Source organism: Anopheles funestus, chromosome 2RL (assembly GCF_943734845.2).
Source record: "Anopheles funestus chromosome 2RL, idAnoFuneDA-416_04, whole genome shotgun sequence".
In the NCBI taxonomy this organism is placed as follows: domain Eukaryota; kingdom Metazoa; phylum Arthropoda; class Insecta; order Diptera; family Culicidae; genus Anopheles; species Anopheles funestus.
In genome coordinates, this window is record NC_064598.1 from 23,546,536 (window position 1) to 23,565,925 (window position 19,390).

At 41.6% G+C, this 19,390-nt stretch overlaps 1 protein-coding gene across 2 annotated transcripts in view; it reads right to left on the minus strand.

Moving 5' to 3' along the window:
• Positions 1–17,750, minus strand: part of LOC125761396 (uncharacterized) — a 128,611-nt gene extending 110,861 nt beyond the window's left edge. Inside the window, exons 1-2 of one of the 2 annotated variants that reach the window (XM_049422483.1) lie at positions 17,569–17,750; positions 717–1,582 (exon numbers count right to left, since the gene is read on the minus strand). In XM_049422483.1, coding sequence (XP_049278440.1) covers positions 717–840 — 124 coding nt within the window. In that variant the 5' untranslated portion in view covers positions 841–1,582; positions 17,569–17,750. Of the gene's footprint in view, positions 1–716; positions 1,583–17,499 lie in introns of both variants that reach the window. The other variant, XM_049422482.1, reaches the window with a different exon arrangement.
• Positions 17,751–19,390: the final 1,640 nt, after the last annotated feature.

Genomic DNA, 19,390 nt, shown 5'->3' on the forward strand with positions numbered 1-19,390 from the left:
CCCTTGCCCTAGCACTGTTAAATGATGCACTCGCACATGGGCATATCCGTAGACCAAGCAGGAGTTGAGTGTTTCCATTTCGATAACTCAATTAGTGCAGTGACTGCAGTTTGGAAACGGTCCATGTCCATTCGGAAGCGGAATGTTTGATTTAAATCGCGCCTGAGTGGCATTCGTGCTACGCGTCAGTTTGTCGGTATTATTCACACCAACATTTATGTTTTGCAAAGCACATTTCTTCTCACCGAACCCTAATCGGAATGGATTATTGTTGTTTTTTTGTTGTTGTTGCCACAAGCACAAGAATGTAGGATTAATTTTCACGCGAGCGAATAACAAAAAAACAAACGAGACATATTTCTCACACTCCCACTATGTTGGGGGAGCAAATTCCGTACTTGCCGTAATTTAAATTAGATTGCTTTAAAGGGATATCACCCTAGCCGGGTTATTACTTGCTCACATAAAAGCTTTAAAAGGGGCCGTACATCGCTTTTCGCCCTTTCCTCAGCTTCTTTTTGGCTATCTAATTAGCCGTGTTTCATCACAGCTCGTCCGCGGATGATGAGATCGTAAGCTTTTGCCGCGTGTTTCCCCCCCTTTTTGCCACACGACGGCAAAGGCTAGCGTTTAATCTTCACTCTAGCGTTAGCGCGTTTTTGGGGTGAATTTCGTTAATCCCCACGCTCCGTTCGTGTTCTAACGTTTGCACCTACCTGGATCGTCGTCATCCTCAGCCCAGTCGATCTGGGCACGGGCGAGATTAGCCAGCATTACCAGCATGACTACTACCAGCATACCACTAGCTGCTGCTGCTGCTGCTGCTCGCGTTGATCTCATCGTGTGCCGAAAGAAAAAGCGAGGCAAACAAAAATGAAAGGAAAAAAAAACCAACGATGGAAACCTCGGTTTCGGAAGGCTGCTCCCGAGGTTGCTCGGCGTATACGGTGGTGGTTTTGGGGAAGATTTTCACCGCTGTTTTCTCACTCGCTTGTGACGTTTCGGGTGAAGCTGATGGGTGGTACCGGTTTCAGCTGATTATTTAAAACTCACAACGAATCAACCGGAGATAATCACGTTTCAACATCATTTCCCTCTCGTTAAGCGCCCGTGCTTAACAGTGGCACAAACACACATACACCAAATGAATATACGCTCACATACACAGGCACACGCGCGTACCCACACTAACAGCAACACTTTAGGAAGTGCTCCCACGTACCAGGACACGGTGCCAGGACATGCCGACAAACAGACACTCACACACAGGCCCTACACAGCAACACACAATACCGCTTAGAAGCGGCAAGGCGAATACACACTGAGTATACACTTGCCCACACACTTGTAGGGCTGATCTTTACGCCTTCACACTCACTGTGATTATTGTTTCGCCTAGCACACCGAACACAATTACACAGCTCGGCATTACAAACAATTTTACTCCGCTTTTCTGGTTCACAATTTTTTTTTGTAAATCACTTTTATGTTTTTTCCTTCTTTTTCCACTCACTACGGTGCACTTGGTTGTTTATAGAGATGAACATCCTTTAAAAAGGATCATATCATACGCGTGCCATATCTGTGTGTAGGAAAAATAAATTTTAATTAACGTGAAGGTTATTAATTTTTCGCTTTAAACATTTTGATGAAATTTAAACACATTTTACCAAACTTTGCCTGCAGAATTACTGTGGGTTTTAGAGTCTAGTAATCCTTAAATTCTTAATGCACTATTTTCAATGTTGGCTGGTTAAGGTGTCCTTGTGTTCGAATCGTTTCAATTGAAACTGGAAATTGAGGTTCGTTCATTTAAACATTCTTAGGCAAGGACACAAGTTTGGCAGAACAACTGTTTTCCAACCGAATAAATATTATGCAAGAAGAATGCACTTAATAGGGATGTCCGGCTTAGGCAGTTCTGCTGCTGGTGTGGTGGTCCGTATATTGATGAGTGAATGAAACCGGTTAGATTAGAACGTCGTAGCTGGTAATCGTATCTAGTGACGCCGGAGTTGCTGGTTGTCATCGTTCCGTTCCGGTGTCGAACATTGGAATGTTCGTTTAGCTCTACCATGCTACTCCGGGGCTTCGGCCGCATATGTTCAACAGGCGAAGAACAAAAAAGCAGCAGGGTTTTTTTGGACCGATATAACCAACATCCGAAAGTCCCAAGAACCAGTTCACCAAACCGTTCGCCAGTAAATCCTAAACTCAGTGAGGCGAAAGGTATTTCTACCGGGTGGGGAATGTTATTGTTTCGTCAGCACATATGCTAACACCCAGGGCACATCTAGTGCTTTGGAACCAAAAAAAAAAACTGGGAACTTCCGGAATCTGGAATTTATGTGAGATATTTCTGTGCTGTCGGTATTTTTTTGTTGTGTGTGTGTGTTTGGTTCCGCTTATAAAACCCAAGCCAAGCACTCTCCTTTGTAGCTAGTGATAGGGGATTTTCATATCATCTGCTCCTCAATAAATCCCTCTAACGAAGCACGGTTCCGGGTACGGAAGTTTTGTGTTTTGATGAAACAGGATTAGCGTAGTGATGGGCTGGCATAGACGACTAGCTGGCAAAAGCTAGCAAAGATTCAACGTCATGTAAAAGCCTCGGTGTCGGTGTTGGAAACTGTTCACTCGCTTAGACACAGAGCGAGATTGTGTGTGTGTGTGTTTTAGCTGCTTTAGCTAAAACTATTCAAGCGCAAACAAGTGAACAAAGATGTTTCATAACGTATAACACACCCAACACCCAACGATTTGCGTTGTTTGTGTAGTTGCATTGAATCGCACATGTTCACAACAATAAACAGAACTGTGTGAACATCTGCTTAACACAACAAGCTTACGTACAAAAGCTTGATACGCGCTATAGAGCAACATATCTGCAGGATAAATTCAATCCGATTACCCCGTAAGCTAAACGGTTTTCTACTAAACATTATTAAAATCCCGTTCCATCTATCTGGATCTGTCTCTTAAATTAAGCAGCTGTGAGCAATGGTAATAAAAAAGAAGGTTTTTTCTTTCTTTCTTATGCAGAAAACTTTCACAGAGAAGATTTTGCGTTTTTGTCTTAGTTGAGAATTTTTGACGAATTTTTCATTTCCCGTACCAAAACAAAAGGCGTACTGAATTAACTCAATTCAAGCCACTTGTTCTTTGCCTTAAGTTGAGTTCATTTAGGATGATGGTTTTTGCATGGTGTGCCAAAGAGTTTCATCCTAAAAAAATGAGAAACGATAAGAGACGAACATTTTCCCTTCCAGCGGCCAACGTTTCTTCTCTTCTTCGTTTTTTTTTGGCACATGATTCTTTCACTCCAATAAAACTGCCTGTACTTTGAGTGTGATTAAGTTTTTCATCACAAGCGATAAACGAGCTCCAAAGAAAGTGCAGCAAAAACTTGCTCGTGCAAACGCTCACGCCAAACTCGAGAAGTTGGCGAAATAATATCGAAACAAATGGCGTACGAAATGGAAGCGAAAGGAGCAAGTGGTGAAAAAGTGTGAAACCAATACATGAAGCAAAACCTGCAAAATTAAGGTGAAAGCATTTGATTTCGATTTTCGGACAATTCTCACGAGGGTAATTTGTTCAATGATTTCTTGCATTGATTCGTTTTGATGATGAGTTGAACAAAAGATAGGGTAGCATTTATTCTGCAAGTTCCTTATATTGCTAGAATAAGATTTGTTTTTTTGCAGCAGCTGTTAGAGAATCATTAAAAATTTCCTACTAATAGGAACAAAGCTCAACCCCGATGAAAAGATCATAACGCTGTGTAATGACGCTTGTTACAACATGCTATAAGCATAAGCTAATGTAGCAGGGCACAGATTACAGATGTTGGAAAACATACCTGCAAAAGTAATTAGTCCACCGTACCCCGAAACTCAAACACCTTTCCACCAACGGAAAAACCAGGCGGACGAGTCGCACCGAAGCGGATGTTGAAATACTACTTATCTTCATGATAGCTTTATGGGATGATGATGTTACATATTGAAAGATTTCCTTGGGCTACTTTTTTGCTGCACTTGCTCGGTTTGTATCAGCATTTTCCTAACAGAACACTATTCCTATCTTTCTCTCTCTCTCTTTCGTTCTAGGACTCTTTCCCTTCGTGTCCATCTGTTTCGAAGCAAAACCCGATTTGTAAAGCGTTTTGCGCAAAGAAAAACAACAGCCCGTTCTCGCACTATCGACACACTACTACTCTACACTGTTGGGCTAAGGAAAATGGCAAAGAAGTTCAAATGGAGCACCCATTGGACGACCACCATCATCATCATCATCACCGTTGCCATCCCATGCCGTCGGAAGTGAATGAGGTTAAAGCTATTTCCCACTTTTCTTTATCGCTTCACCCGCTCGTTATATATTTTTTTGGTTTGAGTCCACCGCTGTTACTGCATTTGCACAGTGAGGGATTCGTTTGAAGGCGAACAAAATGCTTGTTGAATGCCCGACTGTACGAGTTTATGTTGAGCAAAAGTTTATTCACTTGATGTACTGTGCGATTTCTAACGAGGGATTTTAAAGAAAAGCAACGATCAAGAATACTTAACTTGAAGTGAGATGTGTACAAACAAGTTTTTAAAGTAATTTTGTTGTAGGTTTCTTATTGTAATTAAATATAAGGATCATAAATTCTGGGAAAAAAACTTGTTAACTATTTTAAGCTCGTTGAAGATAAATTTGATACTGAAAAGTATTATTCTTTCTTCAATTTTGTAACAAGAATAACAATTCCCTCCATAAGTTCAATCATACTCTAACTAATAAGAAATTTATCATACTCAGCTCGAAAGAAACATCTCAAAAATTACTACAGCTGTAGAGACTCCCATCGACCATAGTGTATCCCCTCATTCCGTGTAATCTTTAGTGTGAACTGGTCCGGTTGAAAGGTTTGCCCTGTTTTCTGCGCACGCTACAAGTTTTCCCATTAAACGTGCCTGATGCAGACGCACCGGAAGGCAACTTCAGTCTCAAGACGCTAACCATCTCCAGCTGCATCGGGAGTTAAAACGAGGGAGGAAAAGACTGGCCATAATAGGAGACTGGAGTGCAGCAAAAATGGAGTAAATGTTTACCAGCACACACACACACACCGTTACGTGCCAGAGTTCCAAGTATCACGGGATTTACTTTCTTCTTGTTATATAGTGTGAATCACAGATCGTTGAAGAAACGAGCTAAGCCCTATGGTTTCTCTTGAGGTTATAAAAAAGGACATCATACGGCACAATTGTGTGCTATATGTATGGTTCCTCGGGCTAGTGTATGTGTGTGTGAGTAAGTGTACCAAAGGCTCACCTCAAAATTACCTCGGGCATTGTGACAACAAAAGCAGTAAGCGGGAATGAAGCAGGAAAACACCTTCCCCAGCTAATCCCTTTGCAGAACGCGATGGTCGAATTGTTTTGTGTGTGTGTGTGTGTGTGTGTGTGTGGTAAGGTGTAATAATACCAGCTAAGAAGATACTGTCAAAAGGTAAACATGGCCACGCTTTAATGCCGATTGATCCGTCGGCTGAGGTGCTGATTAATGTTAACGCGTGTGGCATCGCTTCGTTACTTCCACTTGCAAATTAATAGCATTTTTCGATTCGATTAAATAATCTTCAACGCTACACCCTGCTCTATCAGTTGTGCGATCAATACTCTAAGGTAGCATCATGATGGATTTATGAGCTCAGTTATCATGGTTTTATTATAGCAAGTTTTATCAAGTTCCGGTAATTTGAATGGAAACGAAAAAAAAACTCGCCAGGAAATGTAAAGTTTTGTGCAATTTTTTTTCGGACTGATTGAAAACTTTGCTGCCCATAAAAGTCGCACCGTAATTGGCTATCAGTTTACGGCGCTGAGATGGTAAACTTTATACTTTACGTAATTATTAATGGGGTTAGGTAGGAAAATTGCACCTTCATGTACGAGGAAAAGAAACAGTTCTTGTCAAAGTTGTTTGATGGAAATAAAGATGTTTTTTTTAATTGCACTGAAAGAAGAGATTTTTCTTCGTGAGTACTATGAATCAAAAAAGCTGCCCCGTAATAACTGGACAGTATCAAATGTTTGGATGTGTAGAATTTCATTCAAATCATTAAATATTGCTGTTGTATCATAAGAAGGTGGCATCATTAATTTTCCTTAATTTTCTCCCGATATCATTAACGAACAGCACGTGATATCGTGTATTTGTGGCTGAAGTAAAGCAGCTTGCTTCCTACGACAAAGTATCTTGTTTCACTCGCAAGGACAAACACTTTGATCATCGGTAGTCGGTTTAACGTTTACCTCAATCTACCCTTAAACTGTGCAACGCGAGCAGTTTATGTTTTTTTTCATATAGAAGTGTAATTTTATAGAGCAAAAAGAAAAAAAAGTTCCCATACACAAAGAACTGAACCTCCGTTATACCTTAAACCGATCACAAACCAACCTTCCAAGAGCGTAAATGTGTGCTTAATTGATTGAAGATGGCTGGCAAAAAAAAGGAGTGGCCCCTATTGCCGATGCTACAAGCAAGACCTTTCGAGCAAGTCGAAAGGCAACTCCTCGATAAAACTCGATCTTTGTCTGGTGATTTGATGGTGCAAATGGTAACCCGTAGATGCAGGATGGGTAACTATATCGAGTTTAAGAGCACTCAAGCATTTAAATTTTCCAGAAATTAATTGAGCATTGCCAAGTAATCCCTTTGCCCTTTTTTTTTGCTCATTAATAATTTGTTCCAGCCACTTGCCAGTGCCAGCGTTCCGTCCGTCCCTGAACTTTTGCCAACGGGAGAGACTTTTCAGCTTAGGTGCACTTTAAGTTTGCTGCTCGTTCTTCTTTACTGCAGTGGGATAATGAAAAAAAAACCGAAGCAAAAAAGTAAAGCAAAACTAGAAAATGGTTCAGGTGTGGTTGTGTTTGTGTTTGGAGTAGTACAGCAAAAAAAGGAACATCCGAACACACTCGAAACCGTGGTCGACTTTCGCATACTTCTCAGGCGAACAGCTTCATGCTGGTTGTCCGGTACTGGATGACGATCCCAAAATCGAACCCAACGCTGGTACACTTTTGGGCCGAATGCTCTGAAGTGGTTGTCAGTAATCTGTAACAACGTAAAAAGCATGTCTGGCTCTGCTCTGTATTTGTCCACCGGGTGGAAGCCTCGCGCATGTACGAGACGAAGACGGAATGCTTAGCAGCAGAAAGGTTGAAGAGATGTGAAAGCCTCTTAAGAATGTTTCCATTATCCTTTCCACGCAACACTGACCTCCGCTGGGCCGAAGCGGCAACGAAATAGCGAACCTGTTCATTAATTCATTACGAATACCCTTGATAATGGTGCCGAACGTTTGCTGCCGGTTCGGTTCAATCGCTTTCTACCGATATGCAACGAAAGTTCACGACCAACCGAAGGGATTTTCGGGGGGGTTGACCCATTAGTGAAGCGTATCGTGAAAAGTTTTTTGCTTGCTCCTTTTGGGTGGAGTCGCTGTAAAATGTTTAAACCTGTCAGTGACATTTCTGTGCGATTGATTTGATTTGGTAGTTCATCCCTCGAACAGTGTTTTATGTTCCACTATTGTGGATTCGCTTTGCTCTAAATTGGCATTATACTAAGCCCGTTCTACCCGTTTCAACTATCAATGGATTGAAGACCATTAATAATTGGCGATACGAAGCAGTGCATAAAAACAAAACAACAGAAACGCCCCCCACTGATCCCCGATCGCCTGATCACCAATCAACCCAAAAACGTACCGAGTGTCGGTGAGTTATAGTCCAATTAGTAGAACTAGCTAGTGAAACCACGACCGATGGCTCAAGTCCGGTTTGCCAGGGCCGAACGAGCAATCGATTGAAACTTTTCCATTATTTTCCATTTAAGTCAATAATCTATCGATTATCCTCGTTGTTTGGGGTTTTCTACCCATCCCATTGCTAGGTGACTGTGGGTAGATAAAAGGCCAAAGAGACATGCTTTAAAACGAAACCCCGGAAACGGACGATTATATTCCACCACAACCAGGCACTGTTCGAACTTTCTAACTCTTCCACCCGTGAGTGGGTGTGTGTGTGTGTGTGTGGCCCTTTTTGGATTGAGTTAGGGATCGGTGAAGTCGTTTGGTACGGATCGCAACATCATTATCGAAACTGAACGAACGAGCAAAAAAAAAAAGCCGGACGTAAACGAAATTATAGACTGCTGCTATATAGTGGTTTGGAAATGCTAAGTTGGCGGATGGCGGTCAGGGTCGGATGTTTTTTTCGGAAAACTTTGCAAAACTTATTGCTGAGCTTTCAGGAAAATAAATAGAACATTTTAATGGTTCAGGCATGCAGGAAAGTTTTCCGTCACTGTGACTTGTGCACATCTATTCGAGTCGTAGTGAGGAAAAGTTACAACCGGAATGAATCGGTGTATAATGGAAGGGTTTCACTTTTTTTTCCAAATGTGTTTGTAATAGTTGGTAATGTTTTTTCAAAACGTTATTACGTTTTAATTGGATGTTTTTTTAACTTGTGAAGTTTCGATGGCAAATTGAATTAACATAAATGTTACGCTATTTTACAGTAAAACGTTCAAAGGAGATCAGTTTTGATGGAATGATGATCATTTTCTATCGTGGTGGCAAACAATATTTGACTTGACTTTCCAATTCGGCCGATTAGATTTTGTTAGCAAGTTCAGAGCTTTAGAGATATTTTTGTATCCCTTTCTTGAAACATAAAGTTTTTAGATTATCTAATATAAGTTAAATTACCAATAAAATCAGAAGTTAAAGATAAAACCTTTAAGCTTAATGCCATTTATACGCCATTTTGAAAAGCAATGCTCATAATTTCTTCAACCGACTGATCCAATTTACTTGCTATTATTATCATAAATTTGTAACAGAATGGTGCCATATTAAACATGTTTTTTTCTAATGGATTTAGCCTTTTCTGCTGTAAACATACGCCATTTTGAATTTCACAGAAAATCAGAAAATTCTTCTTCTTCCATTAAATATTGAATCTTTTTAATTCTAATGGTTGTTGACGAAATGTCTGTGGGAAACAACGCTCTCATGAACATCCTTTAGAAAAGTCTATTGTTATGTTTTGGGAATATTGTTTTTAACGTTTGTTTGGCTGTACGCCTTCCTTTAAACTATGATCTATAAATTATATATTATCATGTGGTAAACTTTGCATTGTATAATAATATATTTAATTATAATTATTGTTACGATAAACAATTTAAAGACAATTTTTTTTAAATGTCAACTACAAAGATTAAATTTTAATTCGTTGCCAAAGTATTCGTCTCTTCCAGTCACTTGAAGTGCAACCCTTTTATCACCCCTGAGTGACAGCCACTAATCTTAAATGATGCAACGACTACAGTTTTAAAGACATATTTTTTCCGCAGCACATCATGACAGGGTCTTATTTTAGCACAACCCCCGAGCTACATTTAACCGTCGGACGGAGAAAGAAACCGATGCACAGAGAGAAAAAGCCGCATACGACGGGATGTGGGAATGGAAAGTTGGTAAGGCAGGTAGTTGAAATTGAAATGTGCACGGTGAGAAGAGTTTTCCAAGTCACATCTTACCATCGTTCGCTCTGCGGCAGTACCAATTCGACCAAGTGTCGATCGTGGTGGTGCCTGCACCGACACAGGCCTGGTTCCGTGTACGGGTTTGATTCAATAACAGTCGAGATGCAGTCATGTCCTGCCCCGAACTGCCTGACTCACTACCGACGGACGGCTTTGAAGATCCGACCTCAGTGCGCTTACGTCACGTGTATGGTGCTGGCAGAGTCCCTTTTCCTTCTACACACCACATTCCGTTCCTTGCATCGAGCAGATACGCGACCAGAATTTACAATCAACCCTGTCCACCTGTGCCCCCTTCTCTCAGCCACGTTGTCGATTCACTCACGGTAAGATTGAATCGGATTCTTTTCTACTCGACGTTTCTACTCGCTTCACCGGCACTTTCTTTCTCGCTTCACACTCCATTTCCCACGGTCGTGCTCGAGCATTGGCAATATGCTGCGGTGCGGTAAGATTGTAAGCAGCTTCTACTAGGGGCACGATTTCCTGCATCGATTTTTTGTTTGTCCTCAGCGTAAGAGTATGTCTTTCTTTGCTTCGGCTTCGAAGGTTTCGTACGAAAGGGACGAAAGTGGAGCATACTTGAGCCCTCTTGAGGGAATGGTGACAACAATGTGTTAAGCAGGCGCCAACGTGCCATTGAAAACATGGATGGGCAAACATGGTGGCGCGGTGGCGCGTTTTCGCCCGAGGGTAAAGTGAAAAATCGTATCAGTAACAAGTGTGTAAGTTTGCATAAATGAGACACTTGAATTCGATGTAAATTTCGCATTCGAATCAGATTTTTTGTTCCCCCCCACATACTCATTCATGTGCCCGTACTGGCATGGATGTTCGGTGGGCAAACAATCGTTAGCAAAACGTGACGAAGGGATAGGAAGGGCTCTTGTGAAGAGATGGGACAAGAAAAAAAAAGTAAAATCGGAATCATTGCGCACCCTAAGGATAAGAAAATGGTAATAACAGGCATCGTCGGTTATCGTCACCGATGGCAAAAACACATATTTGATAGCAAAAAAAAGTAAGAATGGAAACTTAACAGAATATTAAACTGCTTTCAAACGCGCAGGTGATATTCAATGATTTTTTTTGTGCCTGTATCAAACTTATGCGCTTTCCATGAGAATGAACTTTTTTGTAGCATTTTTTCCGGAAGCTTTTTGTTGTCTGCTATTGTTGTAGTGATATATAAACAAATAATAAATGCCTTAAATTTTATTAATTGTTAAACTTTTTTTTAACAAAATGCTAGAACTAAATTCTCAATAGCAGTATTTATAAGCAATTGATTAAATAATCACACTTTAACACTTCAGAAAAAAATAAAACTAAATACACCATTAAAAATGATTGCTTAATTAACATTCATCGAAATACGACAATAGGTGATAATGATTTTCAATTATATTTCGTAAAAAACATCCTCCTCAATCGCTAAAGGTCAGTTCTGACCAACAAACGCAACCTCTTATCATGCAACAACCTCAAAGTAATTTTCCCGCATAAAAACAAAAGTTATTCATTCACTTGGTCGTTTTATTTTTCTTCTGGTCGTAATTCAACTTACATCCAAAACTCTGTAGCTGTTTTCCATTCAAATGACTAGATTACGGGATCTCATTATTTCCCTCGTTGGTTCACACGTGTTAAGGTCTTTTTCGCATGCAAATTAAGTGCCACACGTAAACCAGTTGCCATGCCATTCGGTATGTATGTGTGTGTGAGTACATTCCAACACTTTGCTATCTTAATGCGTTGACTGTATGTAAACATAACCGGTATAAGTCATCCCGACCATTTCCCATTTTGTCACCGTTAGGGTATGGGTCGAACCATAGCTGTCAGTAAATAATTACCCATTTCTCATTTTCTACCTGATGAGCACCATCCGAAACTATGGTTTGGCGCACTGACACAATCAAAGCTGCACCACATTCAGTTACGGTTCCAAGGTGTGTGATGCGATGGGAAATTAAACATATAATCCTAGTTCCTCTTTGCATTGTGGTAGTGCGAAAGGAGAGGTGGATTCTATCCGGCTTCTAGCATTTTCTACGCCCACCAGTCTGTCCATCCAAATGGTATTAAGTGCCAACTGGAGCCACTGTTGTCGAGACAATGTGTTTCCCATTGTCGCAACCCATCACCAGTGTGATATGAAAAGGTGAAAGTATGATGTGAACTATTGAACCACCAGGCGCCTCCATTGCCCCACATAGGGCAATAATGTCCCGTTTGTTGCGGGTGGTAATGTTATTTCAGGATCTGTTTTGGGAAACGATTACGGTTCGGCTAGTTGCTGACAGAAGCTATTTAAACGCCAGTCCTAGAAACAGTGGTGTCCGACCATTTACGGGGCCAAACAATCGTTTGACGTGTACAAGGGTTTCGGTGCTCGGGCGATTAACTCAGTCAGAGCAGTTGCCATTACGCCGCAACCGCACGGAGAAGATGACTACCGTTGATGACTTACGCATACCATTTTCCTTCGTGCCACACTGTGAGTTGAAGTGTAAAATGAAGGAAAACTAAGAAGGAAGGTATGGTTTCATCCCTCCACAAAAACACAGTTGATACACCTTTTGACCCTTTTTGTGTGACAAATTAACTTGCCAGCATTGAGCAAAGTCCGGGCTTTAGCTATCGTGATGGAAGTTTGGCGGGGTGTCAAGCGTTGTAAATTGTATCCCAACCACACTCGGGTGACTCGTTCCTCTTCCTTTATCATCTGTTCCATCTGGGTGCCTGGAATGTTCAGGCTTAACTGCCACAACCGTTGGCTGGGTATAGCGAGTTTTCCACCCCCCTATTAGGCGAATAGAAATGACGCACACAAACAGCCAAATGGGTACAAGAATAATAAACATTTGGTCACAAAAGAAAAAAATCACCTCTCGGACTGTGCTATCGAATGTCTGTGCGCTGCCAAGTGTTTCTGTTTGTCTGTCTGCTGTCACAACAACAAAAAAAGAAATCCCAGGTTCCACCGGTTTGCTATTCGTTGCTTTTCCGTTTTGACCTTAGCATAATTGAGATGGACAGTGGCATAGGCGATGGTACAAGCCGGCTTTACCGGCTTGGCGATACAATCGCGTAAAAACGATCTTAATGATGGTCGCTTCCGTTTTAACAATGGGACAACTTACAGTGCTTGTGGAGTAGGTTAGCGAGTGCATACAGTTGTGGTAAAATGTTTGTAATTTCTGTCACCTAAGTGTTTAGCAAGTGGCCATCAATTACAGTAACATTACTGGTGGTTTGGAAATTATACAGTCCATGCCATGACGGTAAGACTGCTTGCTTCATCTTCGAGAAGAAAATAAAATATAATTGATAATTTAAAAATATTCTTTAGAACAGAGCTGAAAAAAATATGATAAAAATGATAAAAAAAAGAAAAGATATTTACATTCCCTCAACAAATTGACTATCGTACAGTGAATTAGACTCCCATGCTCCGTTGGTCTAGCTATGTCACTAGAATGACTCAGGACAACTCAATCCGTAAAGTCCTTTTAGGTCGGCCAAATGTGCAGAAGCATTGATATGTCTACCAGGAAAGTTGGGATAAAGGATTGGAAGTTGACAGCGTCCATCCGTGAGGAGTTTTGGAAGACTTCTCTGGTAGCTCAAGATCAGATAAGTAACATCACAAATATCTTCTTATTTTGCTTTAATTTTGCATACGTTGTGAGTGATTTTTTAGCGATTTAAATGCACATTTTATGTAACAGGTTTAAGCATTATGACAGAAAAATATTATTACCAAAATATTGTCGCAATGTGTTCCTCTATCGAGAACCTTGTTAGTTGTTTGGTTGGGTCCTATAATCTTAATCAAAAAGTTTAAAAACAAACATATTTAATCGAAAACAAGGTTTTTTTTGTTATTGTCATGTTGTTGTCGTAATCTGAAGATATTTTACGAACTGTAATTAAGTTTAACAATTATAAATATAATGTCTTAAAGCAATATCTTAAAATAGTAATTTTTTATTAATATTTATACTTGAATAATAATCCCTGGGACTTGATTTCTTATCAAATATCTTATCAAATATATTATATATTAGTTAGAACAACAATTAATTGCCTTTCGCTTCCTTTTTCCTGTTCGTAATAACGATATTTTTCCCAATAAAGCAAAGTAAAGACAAATTACCGTAATTTTTCTCATTAGATTATCAAACAATTTATGTGACTAACACGCTGCTCGATCGTACGGTTTGTGTTTTCTTTCCGCCTGTAGTCCAAGTCCATACTCATCATGTGCTACGTGTTGAGCGGAGTTCTTCAATAACTACCACCTTGGGTAATATCTCAATCAAACCGAAGCGAAGATAGGATGAAACGAGGAAAAACAAAAACCCTCCACTCACATACACTCACTTGGACTAATGGCATCATGAATTATAGCCACCGGGAAGTACGATTCTTCCCGCAATGCGACGCCAAATTACCCAGCACCCTGATGCAACGTCACACCCGGTCAATGCTGCCGTTTTCTTCATTTCCCGGCTCGACGAAACAGCAGCCGGTGACGATGAAGTGCGGTTCACTAATGAACCTTCCGCCCTTGATCCGTAATTATGTGCGCGCAGGGTGCAAGGGCTGGACACATCTCGGTCTCGGCTCGGTCGAGATCCGGTCGTGGTTGAGAATTGAAGGTTCCATGTATTGCTTGGGCCACAAAACACCTCACAAGCCCACACACACACTCTCTCGCAAAAGGACCCCGGCACGGTAGGAACGGGCGCATATCAGTTTATAAAATAGTACGTTTTGTGGGAAATAACACCGTAAATCGCGTATCGCCAATCTGCACCGTTAGCGGCACACTAATCATCCCTTCATGGCGACGACCACGGTCAATTGGTGAGTGAGCGTGGAACTTTATTCGTGGTTAAAACCCGTCGGATCGTTGTTTTTTTTTATTTCAAAGGGAACGAGAGAGAAAGAGAGAAAAGGAAAATTAAAGGAAACAAAAACGAAACGCAAAACGAATGGCACATTTGTTTCTGCCGGTCAAGCGGTCGTTGGACGGCGATGGAAACTCAATGTCGGTGACTGTTATGGAGAAACCGTTGAAAGGACCGGAAAAGCGCGTTAATTAAAAACAACATCAAAGCGTGCCATGGTTTCAAGTGAGTGGGTCGCATAGTCACCGTGTTTTGTTTTTCCTTCGTGCTATTTTGCTGTTTGTTGTTGTTGCTGCTGCTGTTCTGTCAGTATTGGAGCCCATTTTGTTCCTGCTGTGAGCATTTTACTCTAGCATTTTTCTTCGCATTTGGAGTATTCCACTTCTTACCGTGTGCAGTGTTGGATTTTTTTTTTGCTAGAGGAGGGTGCACATTTCCGACCGACCGAGGATATTGGGTGACGGGGACAGGAAAACCCAAAAACCGCTTTTCACCGCTCACTGCGTTCATGTTTTTGTATCTTGATTTGGAAGGTTTTCTACCACACACACACGCGCGCGAGCGAGCGTTCTCTTTCCCACTTATTTCTATTTGTTGTGTTCTCTCATTCGCAAACCATGTCATGTTTTTCCGTGCCAAAAATTGATTTTTCTTTCAGCATTCGCGCAAAAGCAAACGTAAAAGCAAAAAAAAAATCCGGCCCGTGAAAGAAACACGAAACATGAAGCAAATAAACCAAGTGAAAATGAACACGAAATTTCCCACATTAGAACAGAAAACAAAACTAAGAAAAAGAAAAACAACAACAAAAGGTTGCTTCTTACCGGGGTTTTGCCCGGTCCCACAGTATATTAGGCATTTTATGTGCGTTCGAACGGGGCTCCCAGGTCCGTTGGACTTCTGGTGGTGGTGTTGCCGCGTGAACAAGCGGATAATTTAGCCTCGACCGTTTCGAAAAGGTGCTCATGTCCGGTAGACTGTGTTTTTTTGTTGTTGTTGCTTGGTTCTTCTGTTTTTATTTTCGTTTGGGGATTTTTTTTCCTCGCCACACGGTAGCACAAATGGGCGATTCGGCTTAAGGAGACTATTAATTCACCTGTTTCACCACGGTTTCAGTTGGCAAAGGAAAACCGTCCGATCAACGGCTGGAACGATTTAAATGATGCCCCCGGGGTGGTTTGCGTGGTTTTGTGCATTGCGTACGCGTCGCGTGCACGATAGTTGGGTGTTTGGTTTTGTTTCTTTAATTTTCAGGTGTGGAAATTCATTCTCGTACTCGCGCTTTTTTAAAGATACTATCCAAACTGCTTTAGGTGAAACCAACAAAATAAAAATAAATGTCCTCGCAAAAAAAGGAGCGAAAAGATGATTTGTGACAAGCTTACATTGAGTTTTGTGACAGCTTGTGTACATTAGCTTGGGTTTTGGTTTTTACCTCGAAACGCAAAAATGTGAACAGACCAACAGAAAAAAAGTTGGAAAAATGGTAAGCTTAGAATCTCAACCATCGTGCAGTAAACCACCCACATTTTTTCCCACCCATCCCGTAAAGGAACATGTTTTATTTTGCAACATTTTCCAACCTCGCGCTGAGCACCGTCTGCTCGAATGCCTTTTTGCAGGTCGTGTCTTGTTGCTCCGTCCTTGGTCTTGTGTACGCACCGTTTGTCTAGCCGGTGACAGGGCCAAAACGATAAGTTAAATAGGATGGAACAGAAGTAACTCACAGCTAAAAGGTTTCACTCACGGGCAAATGCTCCGTTGCCGTGTCGCCGGAACATGACCTCAGAGCATTGCGCGATCGATGCGGTGCGGTGCGCCTTGCCGTGCGTTGGTGGTACGTTGTTGCTGCTTCCGTCCGCTGGATGGTGCAACATTTAAACTGACATTATTCATTGCCTAGCCTGGTGGGGCCTGTTTTTGACATTTGTGGACGGGGGGATTTTTTTTTCGGGTTTGGGAAAGATTTTGCAAGTACTTGCGAAACAATTCTTAATCCTTCCCGTATCACGAGTTTGCTGAGCTTCGTGCTTAAGCTGTACACAGGAGAGGATGATTGGAGCAGTTTTGCGTAAAATTAAGCAAACATTTTCAGAAAACAAAATGCCAAAGACCACTTCAAATTCGTTTATTGGAAAAATGTTTTAACTTGTATTTATAGAGCTAAATTTAATTTCTATAATGTAACAAAAATATTAATACACATCCTGAGTACAGCACGTATTGGAATCCAAAAATCGTAAATCCCTTCTTATACCATTTTCTTACAAATTTTCCATCACCCCAAGGCAAGCGTAACTACAGGCACGTTCTCTACGTCTTCGGCATTCCGATCACGGAACAAATAAACATACATGACCTGCGGCACACATACACAGCCCTTTCCTTCCTTCCGCTTCACCCACCCACACACACATACACACATACAAGCGACGGGTTCGTTCACACGCTACTAAACTTCTGCTGCCCTTAATCCGTGACTGCGCTAATTGAGCTTTGTTATGGTATTTTGGCCAAATCGGAACGTGGCGATGACTAATTTCCCGGGCACACTTCCGGTCACCACAAGCTTTACTTTCCTTCAGAGCACAACACTAGCGCACCGTCTGTGCTATATGAAGACCCACACAACTTCACACGCACGCTACACACGCATTTTCCCCGTTTGGTGGCGACACAATCACTAGCTAACACCCGTTTAACTCGTTCGTTCAGGCCACGTGAAGGTAAAACAGGTTTTTCCCTTTGCAGAACTACAAAACCAGCAACAGCAAATAAAAATAAAAAAAGATGGTCAGTACACCCTGGGATGGGTTTTTTGGGGGTAAGAGACACACAAAACACAATGACACTACTCAGCTTTTGCTGTACGCCTATACCCGTAATCGGTAACCGGTACTAGGCCACAGCTCACATAACAACCATAACGCACAGGAAGGCCATTAGTTTGTTGGCTTTCGGTTTTCTTCACCTTTTTTTTTATTTTCGTTTTCCGCTCGTCCACTAATCCGGCTAGAAATAATGATGGAAAAACTCTTACACCGTGCCGTGACTGGCACAATCCGGCGGGGCTTTAACGCTAAAAACCCGCACGACTTAGCGACTTTCGTTGCGTATCGCTTACGCAGTGTAATTTTGCGTCTGGTCGCGAAAACGTCAAAACGGATCCGGTACGGTGTACGGTTCGGACAAAACTAGAGCACCTGCCATCGGGCACAAAACCAAAGCCGAACGGACGGCGAACGTTAGCCGAACGGTGACGATTTCCTGGCTTCGAATGCAACCGACAACCGAACAGTGAACTGTCAAAGTTCGGCTGTTGGCGCGGAAAACCGAACCAAGGGTTCGTGTCTTTTTTTTTTGCTTCGTTTTTTTTCTTTCCGTTTCGGGTACGAGCGTTGGAAAAATTGGGAAAAAAGCTTTTCCAATGCTTTGAACACCAAATTGCACAATCGCGCGCGCGAGAGAGAGTACGATGAGAGAGAGAACGGTACGAAAACGCATTCGGTGAGCGATGAGAGCGGATCTACGGTACGGATAATCGCAACTGCTCGAAAAATGTTTCCAATCCTCTAAACATCCTTTTGAAAGCAGTTTGCTCACAAAGGGAACGAAGAATTTTCTCTGCTCTTGTTCTCTCGCACTACAATTATACAACTGAAAACCGGATGATGAAGACTACGATGCTGTAAAACGTGTTGCAGAATGATACAACCACGCATCACAAAGCAGCATTTGTTGCTTCTCGTTTCATTTTCAGCTGGATTTAGTGTAGAAAATTAAAATTGTTTTAGTATTATTTATAGGTGTAAAATACGCACGTATTTTACATGAATGCATTTAATTGAACGTGGGTTTATTTTAAATTCTGTCTTTAAAGCCATATTTCAGCTTTCAGCTTTATTACTTTTCCATGAACATTGTACTATCGAACCAGCAATAAAAGCACTACATAAATAATAGTTTATTTTATTCTCGAAGTTCATATTGCTATCGAAATGTTTATTTTTAGCACTCTCTTTTCCATCCTGAAGTGGATTGCTACCAAAAATAAAAGTCAACTAACCAACTACCGACAGGAAAACCGCACGCACGCAAAAAAAAAGCTTCCAACCGTACAGTCGTCGATCGTTCTCGGTGCGTATGTGTAAGAGTAATTAAAATGTCATATCCAACGTTCCAGAGCTAAAGCACGATCTATGGCCGCGTAGCGGACCCTTCTATAACTTTCACCAGCACGAATTGCGTTGTGAGGTTTCTTCCTCTACACTCTCTCGTTCTCTCTCTCTTCTAACCCCCTCGTATTTCTACCAAACACAAATGTGCCCAGTTCGAAATGGTCCAAACTTCAAACGGTTTGTTACCCATTCCCCGGATTCGCAACAGATTGCAATCCGCACGCACTCCGAGAACGGACACGGTTTGATGGGTTTGCAGCTGTCACAAAGGAAGTTTTCGGGGACAAACAAAAAATGCAATAACTGCTACCATTACGTTTCATGGGCGGCGGGGTTTAGCCTGGTCGAATTCCATCCTAATCGGTACCCGATGTACAGCTGCACTTGTTGGATGTGAACGAAAGAAAAAAAAAAGAAAGCTTGGAAGCTTTTTACCCCGAACGCATCGTCATCATCATGTCCCCGAAGCAATCAAACAAAAAACAGTAATAATCTTTGTAATGCTTGCTGACCCGCTTGTCTGCAATGGTCACCCCAACCCCCCCCCCCCTCCCCCACCCTCCCCTTGTAACGGTGTTCTGTTCGATTTGATGGCTTGATTTCTGGTGACCTTAAGTTCCGGTATGCCCCGAAAGAGTTGCCGGTCACAAACCGTTTCTGAACGTTACGCGGGAATGCTTTCTC